General features: G+C 40.8%; 1 protein-coding gene across 1 annotated transcript; it reads right to left on the bottom strand.

The window, feature by feature from the left end:
* Positions 1 to 10,866: 10,866 nt before the first annotated feature.
* cdca7a (cell division cycle associated 7a) lies at positions 10,867 to 14,580 on the bottom strand (the record flags this gene model as incomplete). The annotated part of the gene is made up of 10 exons (XM_079231389.1): positions 10,867 to 12,056; positions 12,147 to 12,283; positions 12,375 to 12,524; positions 12,619 to 12,747; positions 12,852 to 13,043; positions 13,129 to 13,206; positions 13,323 to 13,523; positions 13,612 to 13,737; positions 13,842 to 13,985; positions 14,560 to 14,580. 10 exons carry the CDS (start codon positions 14,578 to 14,580, stop codon positions 12,023 to 12,025), a joined length of 1,212 nt encoding a protein of 403 aa, XP_079087515.1. The 3' UTR covers positions 10,867 to 12,022.
* Between the last annotated feature and the right edge of the window lie 330 nt (positions 14,581 to 14,910).

Below are 14,910 nucleotides of genomic sequence, written 5' to 3'. Positions count from 1 at the left end.
TCCCGTCCTGCAGGTCTATTGTATGCAGGTAGAAGCATGTCGGTGCAATGGAGAAACTCGCCCCTCTGTCCATCATCCTGACAGCTGTGGAAATACATTCGCCATGCTGCATTAAGGAGCGTCCACAGTGTTTAACACCACGCTCAAACACAAAAGGACTGTGGGGCACCTTCTTCATGCCTATTGTCCACATCCTTGCACCATATTGCTTCATTTTAGTTAATTATTTCCTCACAGGATTTGTTTTTTTGCAACTTCTGAAGACTGAGGAGCAGTGAAGAGATGCTGTGTGTTTTGTAGACGATGCCTCATCTCTCCTCTTTCTTGCGAGAACAACACAATAAAGGCCAATTAAAACTGAGTGCGAAGCCGCTGTGACAAGCAAAGGTCCCGGTATCAGGAGGGACACATGTGGGCGGGGTGGACCTGTCAGCGCTACACTGAGGGAGATAACAATAAATAGCTAATAATGACACTTAATGAGCTTGATTAAGTTGATTTGTTATGGAAAAGGTGCAGCAAATGGTGGATGTAGACGATGTGATGAGAGATTGATTTTAATAGATAGGAAATTCTGTTGGGGCTTTGCTGCACAATGGGGCTGCAGTGGGAAAATAAGGTACAAAGGGGTGCTGAATGGATTCTCATGAGACACATTTGAGATAATTAGATAAATTTCACACTTGCACACATCATTCACTCAAGGACATTATGAACATGTTACATTCCCCAGCATACAGAGGGCTTCATATATTTTCAAGCTTGGTCTGATTATTTTCAACTTACATGTTTCCAGCCAGCGCAATATGTTCATACAGTATATGAATGTCGTTAAATGCTATTATGGGAGCAGTAATGACTGCCAGATAATTATCCCTCCCACTCAGACTTGACGGCTGCTGAATTTCTCTCATTTCACCGCATAATTGTCTATGATTGAATTGGAGATTTTGTATACTTCTCTGTTCTTTCAGGCTGAGTTGACTTTCCACAGGGATGGTGGAGGTTATCACAGGCCCTACAAGTCCCCCCGATTGCCCTGTAAACAACATGCAATGGTGAACAAAGTTTCCCTGGCTTTCAATATGCCTCTCCCAATTTTCCCTCGAAAGCGACAGAAAGTCAGATGAAGGGAAGTTTAATTAAGTAAGAACCTGTTGAGGAAGATTTCCAATCATGGTCTCTAGAATGAGTGCATTCAGCGTATTCATCTCCAGGCGATATGCTCTCTCTTTATCCAAGTGTGCGCTGAAGTTCTCTAGAGGGACCCCAGTTAATTGAATACATTAAAGTAGAGCGCCGGAGGCTTTATTTATTTTTCTACTTTAGTCAGACTTGTTTAAAGGAGACCAACTGCTGATGTTTGGCCCCTTCCAGAGTTTAAATGGTCTCTACACTGGGAGTGGTGTGCAAGAGTAGTGATTTCAAAAGAGATTTGATGTAATCCACAGCCTTATTTATTCCCCATGAACCCCTGAGTGAGCCTGCTTTATGTATTTGGCAGTCATTCAAATGTACATCTTGGCCCTCTGGTCTGCGTCTCATTATGTATCAAAGGAGTCGATGGAGAGAAACCTATGGAGATGTTATTTAGTTCCCTTAAATGTTTGTTTGCCGCTGCATTCTTTCTCCCTAGGAACTTTTACGACGAGTTGCGCCGCACTTTTTAATAACCTTGAGCCAATTTGACACCATTTATATGATCAGTTTTAATTTTGGTATCTTGTGCATAAACCAACTTATAATACACGTAAAGATATCTCAATTTTGCAGCTCATTCTCTTTCATCTTACAACAGATTTTGTGTTTCTTGTTTCATGTAAACACAAACATGAATTAAAATCAGATGTGGCTTTTTGAATTTTTATATTTTGCCTTACAATATATGCTTTACAGGTAAAGTCATCTGCAAGTCATTTTGTCACAGGAAAATGTAAATCTCAGATTTTCATATTAAAACAAACATATATTGACAAGTTTAGTTTTTATTTTTAAAGCCCCTTTCATTTGCCTGTTTCTTTCGATATCTGGAAAGACTGACTTGTTAAGATCCGTTCTTTTCTTTTAGATATTATTAAAGATCCCAAAAGAATGTTTAATCCTTAAGTTGAAATATTAGATCAGATCATATAAGATGCTGTAAGTACAACTTTCAATTATAAACAGTGTGAAATAAACCCCGGATCTGGGTCGTGGTGATTCTTTAACACGCATCTTGACTGGTGGACCTCGCGGTATTAACATCATGTGGAGTGTGAAATCCAGACGGTGGCTTTTTCCCCAGTGGCCACCGGGATCAGATCCCTGGACAACACTCATTAGTCAACATGCTCTTCACCTCCATCGTCACATTCATCACAACACAGAAAACTTACTTGCACACACACATTATATGCTCATTAATAACCTGGGACAACATTCATCTTGTTGGAAGGAAATGATTTTCCTTGCTGTGGTGCACTTGTTCATTTAAACCAATCGTCAAAAACCTTTTTTCTTTGTTTTGCTGAGCAGGAATTGCTCTATCCCTTCAATCATAGTTAAAGAGGTAATGGGACAGACATTATTTTGCATTATATTAAACTGGGTGGCTATCAAGGTCTCATCCTGCTTTCTTTTTAGTTTGTAAAAAAGAACAAGAACAATGTGCTTTTTAAAAGCATCTTTGCTGCTGAGGAAGTTGTCAACAGTTTTCATGAGTATGTAAAACAGTTCAATAACGCGATGGCTTTCATTAAAAAGGACTAAAGTGAGATTTAAAATGAACAAGGTGATTAAGAGCGACTGTGCTGGACATTTATATAGCAGGACTGCAGATAATGAATAAAGATTCATGCTTTAGTTCCAAATTTAAATTTTTGCACAAAATGTGCCTGATGTAGTCAGCTTTTAATCACCTTACTGACAGGAGTAACTGCTTTCATTTAACCTTGACTGAAGATCATGAATTCTAAAGCATTTAATTGGATACGTCATTTAACAGAATGAACAGAGCAAATTTTCACCAATTCAAAGGCTCAGATTGACAGACAGTGGCAGTAAGACCCACCACAATTAAAGCTGATCTGTATTCACTGGCCCTGTCACCCATCGCCATTAGTGATGTGACTGTTTGATCATCTCTGCAGAGAAACTTTGCTGAACTTCACCTTGTTTTGAAAGGACTCGACGTTGAATGAAAGACGAAGGTAGAGGAGGGGAAGGGTCTGGAGGATAGTGGCACACACACACACACATACACACACACACACCATACACACACACACACACCTATCCACCTCTGATACCAAAGCTCCCTCTGATGCACCTCTGGTTTAACGGCAGTAACATCATGAAAATGGACGTGCTCAAAAGATAACAGTGCAAGTCTCACCATTATGTTTATTATCTCCACCAGTGGCTTAATTAAAATGTTCCAAAATCAGAAAATAACCATGACATCTTTTTGAGACATTGGAAGTAATGGCTTTGTCTTGACGCTCTCTGCAGACAATTGCCCCAGTGATGTGAAAAACTGTGTCAAGTGGTACACAGTGAAATGTGCGGCAGACACTTAATTGTTTTCCTGCCTTTGACTTCAGAGAGAACAAATTCAATCTGTGTGCCAGACATTTTCCTCTGTGACTAAGCCTAACCAGCCAAAGCATGTTTGGTTAAGCAACCAGCCCCAGGGTTAAATTACAGATTTTGCAATTACAGTTTTTTTTTATCCACAAAAATACAACGTGTTATTTAAATGAAAATAGCTTTGGGATGTGTCTGTTAACCAGATATAATATAGTGGTTCTCAAAGTGAGGTCTAGGGACCCCCAAGGGCCCTGTGGAGGCCCCTCTGGGTTGTCGAGAAAAATTAACTGTCGATTAATTTCACTCAATTTTAAATCATAATTTAATTTTTTGGGTCATCAACAAGACGTCTCCATATGTATCATGGAGATATTTTCTTGTGAAAATAAGTGAATCCATAAAATGTATGTAATCTGTAGTATTGATCTGATGAATAAGGTGTCTTATTTGGGCTAAATCTTTTCAACATGTATACATTAGATATTCTATTAAGATTCATCTTAATTTCCAAATGATTTACACACACAAAAACAAATTAAACTGAGCGTTTAATCACAGGCGACAACTGGAAACACGCCTCAGATCAAACGCTTTATTCTTCCCTCTTGGGAAAAAATCTCGTGAAAGATTTTGCAACTGGGATGACACAAACTGGCTTATTCCAGCTGGATTTGATCAGCACTGACATTTTGAAACAGAAAAAATGCATGTTAAAGGAAATGCAGATTAGGGAGACCAAATCAAATCCATTCAAGTGTTGTTCATTCTGCCCCGCCACAATACAAACCATGTGTGCTGCTTTTAAGTGGTGAAAATAATCTTAAGATTATAGAGTGGTCTCTGGTGCTAATTGTCTAAGAGCTGTTTTTCTTTTGCTCCCATTAATTCTTCCTTTAAGAGCTTTCCCCTCGAATGTTTTAACTGGAGTTTGTCAACTGTTAGCTTTGGAGATATTGTTTGATGGCAAATGTAATAAGGGAATCATCATTTCAACATGTGTGGTGAAACAGATCTCACAAATGTTCTCCGGGACAGCTGTCGTAACCGATTGGAAATGTTAAGAAGTTTATGCTGCCTCAGAGGAAAAGCACTTAGCGCCTGTTCACTGATGTGTGTTGTTCTCATGCTCAGTGAGGGAAGAGTCTGGCAACAGGTTTGAAGCTTGAACAACTTCACCGCCTCCATATGAGGCTCAACACTCAAGCTACATACAAATACTGAATTTGAAAAGCCTGTCTTTTTGTGACATCACTACTAGTTTGGCAGCCAATCATGATCCAAAACAACTAGAAGCCTACAGGACACACACACTGCGAATGGATGTAGGAGGCATCTTGTGTCTCGTGAAACGTGTTTGCGTGATCTGGACTTTTCAGAAAGGGAGAAGAGGAATTCTTGATGAAGTAATTTAACTTTTTTAATTCTTTTAATGGATTAAAACACGTCAGACATGAGTATTTTAATGTCTTGAAACATGTCTGGAGGGTGTCTTTGAAGTCAAACGATGCACATTTCATTTCCGCTGTAACTCGCTGCCACTGACTGCCACACCTGCATCAACACACTCTCATCAAGTCTCGCTCCAACTTTTCTCAAGAATTCTGTACCCACTGTTTGATTTTTTCACCAAAAAAAACACACTTCTAATGTTGCTGAACAGGTCAATCATTAAGCAAAGAGTGGGGGGGAAAAGTCAAACGCAAACCAACACCATCCATTTATTCCTCTTTACCGCCTGACACCCTCCCTTCTCTCACCTTGCAAACCAGCGAAGGCCATCACTTGTCTGGAGTTAATGGTGACGCAGGGCAGAGCAGCATGCATAGGTGCTTTCATGACTGATTGCTATTGTTAGGTTTAAGGCTATAATATTAAACAAATGGTCCATTCAAAAGGGTCCACTGCTGGAATTTTTGAAATTCCTTGCTGTGAAACTAAACGCAGAAGTAAGTAAGCACATTGCAGGAATACTGTAGCTATCTATGTAAGGACGAGGCTCCGTTATCCGTAATTATATTGCCGGGTTGTAAACCACTCACTGATGAATTTTTAAAACAATTGGCACTCTTAATTGTTCCAAAATGCTGTAGTCATTAGCAGAATTATAAAGAAATGCTGTATGTATAAGATTTCTTGAGACCTTTTTGTTTCTGTGATTGGAATTGCTTTCTGCCAGCTAAATTGATACAGAGCTTCATCATACTGTGACTTTTATTCTTTATGATTATTTTTTTTTGCAACGCCACAAGTTTCAAAAATTACGCGAACTCGCACATGAATACGCATTGATCTGAGGTTATGTATATTTCATGTGTTACTGATTTGTTTTGACAGCGTTGCTTCACTGTATCCACTCCACTGAAAGTCGACCCGGGCTTGTCCATTTGCCTGTAGCCAGGATTCATGGTCGGCAGTGAATTGTGTGTTGAAGGGTCTGAAGGAGAGAGTTAATGAAGTAAAAATTAATGAAGCACGTGAGCACCACCATCTCAAGGCTGTAAGCTCCTCCATGCCCCATTTATAATGTATGATCTCAATAAAATCAATCCAATGTACCAGTTCTCACTTAGGGTAAGAATAGATTTACAGATTACAACCCTGTGTTCCCCTGGTCATAATTACACCCACCTTCCCCTCCCCCTCCTGCAGTCAAAGTGTGCTGCTGGACTCCTTAAGAGAATAAAATGTGAAGTTTCAAAACACTGTGCTCAGACAATGTCATCGTCCTCCTGTCAGATCGCTCAGTATTCAGCTCGGATGCCGCAGGTGCAAAAGCCAACTTTTTCAAAAAGCTTAAGGTGTACTAAACTACTTAATTTCTGTCATATATTGAAAGACTCTTTGCGTGTTTCCTGGTGTGCAGAGTTTATTTTATTACATGTATGTGATATGTGAGGCAAAGCTCTGATGGTCCTTTTGCACTTTTTCCTCCATTTCCTGAAGACTTGTTGAAAGTTGAAGGAAGATAAAGTGCAGCAAGTTGCCTGTATTAGAGCTCCCCCTTCAGGTGCCATGAAGAACTATGTATCTGATAGTGAACTCTCAACACCTCAAGAAACAGCGGCGTTGTGTTACAGCATGTCCACATTACTTAGCACCAGCATTGATAGATCATGGGTATGCATTTTGGAGGCTTCTTTTCTTTTCTTTCTTTTTCTTTTTTTCTTTTTACCTTTTTCAACAATGTTTTTGGTGACAAAGACTTCGTTTCCAATGAAAAAAAGCAAATATACTTTTTCTTAGTGTATTGTAAATTGTGTTTGTTTTTTTCCTGTCCGTCGTCTCACTCCTCCTGGAGCTGACGTTGTGAACTATGTGAACCTGCAAGTACTTTGAAATACAAACATCCACAAAACCAGCTTAACACATTTATGAAATGGATGAATCCCAAGTGGATAAGAGGCTGATTTTGTTTTAGATAAACCCATACAGGCTTTATAGGCGCGCACAGGAAAAACAGAATTGTCAAGCTTCCTGATGTGCCTACCCCTCCACCTCCATGAACAATTCTGTATTTATAATGTCATCTTATCACACTCGCCTTGAAGGCAGCAGCAAGTGCACTTATGCCTTTCTTTGTTAGGGTGAGTTGGCAATTTCCTGTGAGATGGAGCAACTGCAGGCAGCCTTTTCTTTGATAATGTCCCTGACACCTGGACCAAACTGCTGTTTCCATCACTTTGCAGGCTGGTACAGGGGGAACGGGACATGTCATAAGCCTTCTGCCACCCAGAGTCACTCACTGTGCATTTAACAGCACTCTCCTCACTACCCTTTCCAGGATGTAGAGGTCAGAGCCAGAAGGGAGATTCGATCTCCCTTCTGAAAGAAAGCTATCTTGATGAGCTGCATAAAAAAAAAGTAGGAACAGTTGATAGAATTCCTCATTTTATTGTCAACATTTGTACTTATCCAATTATCTTGTATAAATTCCAGGTAATAATGTTGCTTTACAAGGTGAACCATGTTACATTTGTACCATAAAGCCGGTTGTTAAGCAGAAAGTCTGAAAGGGTGTTTATTACAGAGGCCTGACAGATTTATTCTAAATTATAATTAATCAGTTGATTTTGACCCACAGATTGTGATTGTGCCCTGTGAGTTTCATTTATTCAGCTTTTCTTCTGGCTCTACTACAATCACCGTAGACCTGCAGGACTCCCAAGCAAATTAACAGTCTCCACGCTACCCTGCAGCCATAATGAAAATATCAGTCAATCAAAACCCAGATTATGCTGTGAACACTAGCACATATCTCCAGAGCTGCATACAAATAGAAACTGCAGAATGAGCGCTCAACATGTTTCAGGCTCATGCCTGGCAGTAAATCAGTGACACAATATGTAAAAGCCTTGCTGCTCTGAGCACGTCCACCTGAAGCACCACTGTACGGAGACTTTCAATTTTGCTGCAATAAAACAGATAACCTGGACAATAAGATGCTTTTGGGGAAAGCCAGCCTTAATTCCTGGAGGTAGGAGAGCAGGGCATGCTGGGATGTGGGGCCCATCTGCGACCTGTCTGCAGGTCGGCTGATGTATAGCTGTGGGCTGGACGGCCACAGTCAGGGCTGTGTGTTGCTGCTCAGTGTGCCATGGCACTCAGGGCACTTCAACCCCCAGTCCCTCCTTACAGGTACCCCACAGCCCGCCACCGTGCGCTACTCATTTGCTGCTACACTGGTTTTCATAATTAGCGCCGCAAGGCCTCATTAAATCTGCTCTAATGAATAAATATTGTATTTCATAGCCTGATTACCAGATCAGCTCAATGCTTGAGCGTTGTAAACAATTACTTCCCTAAATATTCATCACGCCAAAGTGGATGATCATTGGTATTTAATACAGGACTAGTATTTTCAAGTGCATCTTTATTATACTAATAATAGTTTTTGAAATGTTCCTTTTGGAGGAAAAAAAGAGGAGTTGTTTAATATAAGTTACAATGTATTAGTATCATCATGTGATCCTTTTAATTATATACCATTTTATTAATGTAGTTTAGTACAATACAAAAAAACATGAAATAAATCCTGTCCATATATTTACTCATGTTTTTGTGTCATAATCGTGTTTTAATGAAAAAAAGACAAAATATAACACATATTACAAATGTATCTAATAAGCGTGTTATGTATTTTAGTATTCCTGGTAATATATGACCTGGCATTTTTTTATGATGCTTATTGTTGTGTCAATATCCGTGTAATATTGCCGTGTCAATAATATTGTACTTTATTGTTTTGTTTCATTGTTGTGTCAACAGATGTGTAATTAATAAACACTAGATTTACAGACTTCATTATAAATAAACAGCAATGACCAAGCACCAAATGGATTTGTAAATTGACAGAATTGTTGGATTACAAAATATGTTCAGCTTGTAACAGTTTTGTCACTGTATAGTCACTAAAAAACACTTGAAAGTGTGACAAAGAAAATATGAAATGCATCAATTAATCAATTTGTCAATGACAAATCCAAACCTTGTAGGAATATAGGAATACAGGAAATATGTTCATTTGCTTTCTTGCCGGGAGTTAGATGAGAAGATTCACGCCACCCTCATGTGTGTATTATGCTGAGCATAACGACTGGAAACAGCTAGCCTGGTTCTGTCCAGAGGTAATATCATTTATAAATAATCCTAAATAATTCACCTACAACTTCCTCTAAAACTCACTAACTAACATGTTATATTTCAGATTTAAAAAGTAATTAGCTGGCTAGCTGTTTCTCTCATCCATAGAATCCTTTTGTTTCCCATCTTTATGTTAAGCTAAGCTAACAGGCTGCTGTCTCCAGCTACATGTTTATCATACACACATGAGAGTGGCAGCGATCTTGTCACCAAACTCTCGGGAAGAAAAAATTGGAGTCCAAGTGTTCCTTGGAAAAAAATGTAACGCTTATCACTGTGACTTTAATGTAATGGTGACACATGAGAGGCTCATATTAAAGTAAAGTAGCGTTACTTAGCTAACGTTTGACTGAGGACCCACCCATATGATACAAAACCCAAATAATTTCACAAAAAATATTGCTATAAGACTGCTGACCGAAACAGTATAATGAGAAATTAAAGATTTTTTGGTTTTGGGCTGAAGAGGCCACAGATTGAGCTGAAAGTAACCTACAGTAAGAGAAATATGAGCCGTTCCAAGATCTTCTTCTTTCTGCATCTGTTTCTGTGTGCCAAAATATTACAATTATAGAGCAGGTTGTGCAACACCGGCCAATGCACATCTTCGCGTTATAAGATCTTCTTATAAGGCTTGTGTGTGAATTCAAAGTCAACATAGTGCTGGACCATGAATGCAGACTGAACTCGTACCAATGGATTCATGAACACTGCTTCAAAGCCTGGATGGTGAGTCATGCTGAGGGTGTGAAGTTCCCTTCGTATATTTGTCTACTGATTATCTAAGATGGTAAAGTCCATATTCTGCAGACTATTCATGTGCTGTTGCCATAGTTTGATTGTAGACACTGTGAACTGGAAATAAGTGTTGCTTTTACCCATTAGTGTGAACACACACAGCAAATTCTCTCAGCGACGCTGTGCACCAAGACCACAACAAGAGCATAAAGTCAGCCCACTCATTGTTAATGCCGCAGCGACATTTTCTACTTAACATCATAATGGAAACTGGAAACTTCTGTGTCTCTTAAAGAGGCTATATTTAAAATGTAGCATAGTGGAGTGATGTCGACCTGAGCAGAGAAGGAAGAAGGCTCTGTGCATGTTGTTGTTCAAGCTTCTTCTTGCTTTGTTGACATAGCCGGGCCCATAATGTCCATCCATGATTTCAATTCTGAAACAATTGTATTGATATAAAAATAATAGACTATTTTCCACTAATAGCGTTTTATTGTGCTAAATGCAAACATTCACTAGTTTCCAACTTCTTAATTGTATTTCATGCCTATTTTAGTTAGTTACAAATTGTATTAGTATTTTATTTGTGGAGTACCTTTAATGCAGCTTATTGTTAGACATTGCAATTATTTGACCCCTTAAAGCTTGTGTGGCATCTTTTTAGCCAGGAATTGTTTCCCCTCTTCTGGAATGCAAACTTACTTTCAACACTGGCGGTAGCTTGCTAACAGCGATGGAAACGTTAATAAACGTCCAGCCTTCACGCTCCTTAAGATCTTCCATCATCATGTTCTTCTACAGGGTTCAATAACAGTAATTACAGCTGCCACTGTTCTGGATAGAGTGATAGTCAAGTCAAAGACAACTGATGACATGATTCAGCAGTGATTAACACTTTAATGAAAATGTACAGTTAACCCATTGAGCACAGATCAAGCATCAGCATAACAGATATTCCCATCTACAGTTGAGCATTACTCTTCCTGTTAGGAGTACAGTGCTGATAAACACAAGCAGCAGAAGGATAACCTCCACCTGCCATTACACTGAAGAAGAAATCTCAACCGTTGATTATTTTTGAAACTGTATCATATAACCATTGTCCTGGTGCAGGTCGAATGAAGTACATTTCAAAGATGAGCGACACAAAGGTTAATTCCATGTCATTCAGCCTAGAGCATCGCACTTCTGAACAGAAAATGCAGGCCATAACTCTATTGCCACTTCAGTGGCACCTTCAACGATTCCTACTTAACAGTGTAAGGTAGAAAATGAGCCAAAGAGACTGGAGCAGAGCGAGAATGTGCTTTAACAGGATAAAATGATTTACAGGTATGAGATTCCCATTAGAGTGTGCTAATTGTTTCCACACCATTAGTGACAGTTATCTAATGAAGGATATTTAACCAGGCGCTGTAGTATATCACACAGTTCCTCTCGGTTTAAAAGTGAGAGGCAGTGGACCCCAGAGTCTATGCCCTTTCCACCCGCACCACCTCAGTGGCATGCAGATCATTACCCCATTTCTCCAGAACATCCCAACTAAAGCAAATCTTTTTTTTTTTTTTTTTTTTACATTTACACTTTCACCAGATTTACAAAACTTGTAAAAACACAAGGATAAATTTGCAACTATGAAAAAAAGACTTGTCCAAGTGGGCAGAGTAACATCTGTACATTTAAAACAATGCGTGTATATTTTGCAGCAGGTAGGGTGATTCATCTATGAGTTCATGCTATGGGAATATATACATCATTTGTCTTAAAACATTTAAGATCCATAGGAATGTTCGGACAACAATCAAGTATGAGACATCTTCCTAAAATTTGTTTTGGTCCACCTTAGTTTACAATCAACCAGCATCAGCGCTTTCAAAACAGGCAGGAAAACACAAATAAAAGCAAGCTGGAGAGAACTGGCTGCATGGCCCTCCTCCAGATGTCAGATGAAATTTCATAAACATGGATAACAATTAGCATTGTATTACAATGCTTGAACCACCATGAATATTTGGACTGGTACAAATGATCCCAGAGCATGTCAGTCAGCTCCAGGATCAGCTCCTTCCTCCCCACTTCACTCGCCTCTCTCTTCCAGCTTCTTCTTCAAGCTGCAGTGAACACAAAATGAATCTCAGTGTTAGAAACAGACAGTCACGTCGAAATGAACACACTTCAAATTTGACAAATGCTCCAGTCACCTTTTCAGGTAGGCGTGCACATTGTCGAACCCGTGATATTTTGCCAGGTACACCAACACTCCCGTGGCACAGCGACCATCTCTGGCCCGACAGAAGCTGCAGTTGCAGATCCCTCTGCATGGCGGGCACTGCCACTCCTACCACGAACAACGATTAGGAAGTCAGTCAGACCCACACAACACACCCACGATCACGTGTGAACACAACCTTGCATGTTTAGGCACTCACCGGAGTCAGCAGAGCGTCACGGACCTCCTCGCCGTAGCGGTTGCGGAGACAAGGGCCGCAGAACTGACCCCTCACCCCCACACACTCTGGATTGCGGCAGTTGGTTTTGGTGTCGATTGTTTTCTGGCGGCACTGGTGGCAAGTGGATCCCTGAAAATAAAGAGAAAAGCCGTCAGGCAAAGAGCTCAACAAGCAAATGCAGCCGCTCAAATCTTTCCGCCGTCGCAGAGACTGTGGGACCTACAGTGGAGCGGTTGTAGACCTTCTCCCGCACGTTGTTGCAGATGCTCTGCAGCTCTGCCTCCGTGACGTCATCCACAGGCCGCACGACATGAGGGATGGCCTTTGCACCATTGAAGGAGCGGCGACGGTGCTGCGGGTGAAATAAATGTAGTTAATACCTGTACTGTTCACGAAGAGAATTTGATGCAATGTACAAGGTGGCGAGACACGCAGACGGTTTATGATACGACTTACTGGCTCAACAACTTCCTCAAAGTAGCGGCTTTGGCGAACCAAGCTGAAGCCGTCCTCGGGCTCTTCCTCTGGAGTTGGGCTGGGGGGTCCGTCCACCTGAGAGCGGGACCGCGTGTGGGGACGAGACAAACGCTCGCTGTTTCTCCAACGAGCTCCTGGGGTTCCCATTGACCGCCGAGGTGCCTGGCGAGGCTGAAAAAAATAAAACGGTACCGAATGATATAGAGCACTGATAATCTACCATGTCAGTCAAATATTTATCGGCAGGTCAAATTACCGTAGTAGACGCAGACATTGCCATCCGTCCTGGGAAGATTCCGGGTACTTTGTTCAGCTCTGCCATGAGCTTCGCCAGCTAAAAACAATAATAATACATCAAACATGAATGAAAGAGTAAAATGGAGGCTGTTCAGGTCAAAGGTCAGTCCATAATACCAGTAATTAATGTGAAATAAATAGAGCAAATTGTACCATTTCTTTGTTCTCCTTAATATTCATGGCCCTCTTGCTCATGAAGTTCTCCTCTCCCTCAGAGTCGGAGTCCTGTACTTCGTTTTTAGGGAGTGGTTCGGATGCTGGCCTCTTCTTGCCCGTCTTCTTGGTGGGGAATGTCATGGCCACCTTCAGGACTGTGGACCTGCGGCCACGGCTCAGAGGTTCAGAGTCTACTTTCTGAAAGAAAATACAATTCATGATGAGGGCTAAACTTCCGTGGTATCTGAGGAACTTCTGAAATATGTTGCAGTTTTAGAAAACGTACCATGGCTTTCATCTGGCTGTTGATCACGCTCTCCTCAAACGCGCTGCACGCGCCGTCCTCCTCCGATGAAGCCTTGAACCTCTTTGGTTTCTCTGGAGTCCTCCTCGTCGGTTTGAAGCTGCTCCTCTAAAACACAGACGCAATCCATCGTTGCAGATGGTGTTGCAAAGAACCCAAACGTTCGCCACCATTTCATTAACAGTAGGAAGAGTTAGATATATTGTTTTTACCGTGTTTGCAAAGCCTCCATCAGACCCAAAGCTATCACAACTGTCATCAGAGGAGGAAGAGGAGGACGACTCCATGTTGACCAGAGGGACGCTGCGGAAGCTCCTCAAACTCATCCTGGTCGGTGGAGGCCGGGCTGCCAGAGTCTGGACATCGCAACAAGTAACATTAGGAAACAGGGAGGCGTCTGTGTCTTTACAGGTTATTAAACTTAATTGTCAACATGCCACCTGAGCATTTGAGCCCAAGAGACTTTGACCTCTGAACAAAGTCACATGTTCAAACTACTCGTTTTGTCCAAACCCCTAAATCAATTATTTAAACGTTTCTGTCATAGAAGCTAAAAAACTGCACATATCTTAATGTTCAAAAAGACGCCACTAGTTAATTATATATGTTTTCCTTTCACACTAATGTTTCAGATCAAATTTTAGCAGAGTTTTGCAGAAGGAACACACCCCTGTTTAAACCTGGTCAAATGTAAGCTATTAATATCAACTGGCTCGTGTACATTTCAATACAGATGACGTGGATTTCAGTCGTTGTAGATTAACAAACAAACTTAACTTAACTTCATTTCTAAACTTATCTGGTCCTTAACATGGTAGCCCCAAGTTAACTCTTACAACGTGGTAATAACTGGATGTTTTATTATCAAGAACATAATAAAGTAGTATTGCTGGTAATGGATCAAATGAAGCAACATGAAGCTTTTCTTACCTTAGAGCGGGTGGCTGGCATTTTACTTTCAATAGTAGTGGTACTTAAACCGAGACCCAGAAGTAAACCGTGCAGCAGCTCAGAGGTGAACAATGCGGATCCTGCAGCTGCAGCAGGATCACGCTGTTCGTTTCCCGCGCCACCGGAAGGTCCTGAAAGACGCATAAGGTGTAGTCACGTAGTTCAACAGAGTAACACACTTTCTGTGAGACGCGGGAGATCAAATTCACAACTGATATCCTCTATCAAGATTTTAAAATATGTTGATATTTTCTGGGGATGATTAAATGTCACAAACGTATTCATTTCTGAGCGGTTTCGGGGGCTCTTCCGGGTGCTTTGCTGTGGCGC

Source organism: Taurulus bubalis, assembly GCF_910589615.1.
Source record: "Taurulus bubalis genome assembly, chromosome: 15".
Taxonomy (NCBI): domain Eukaryota; kingdom Metazoa; phylum Chordata; class Actinopteri; order Perciformes; family Cottidae; genus Taurulus; species Taurulus bubalis.
The sequence above is the reverse complement of the archived record's forward strand: the minus strand, read 5'-3'. Positions and strand labels throughout refer to the sequence as shown.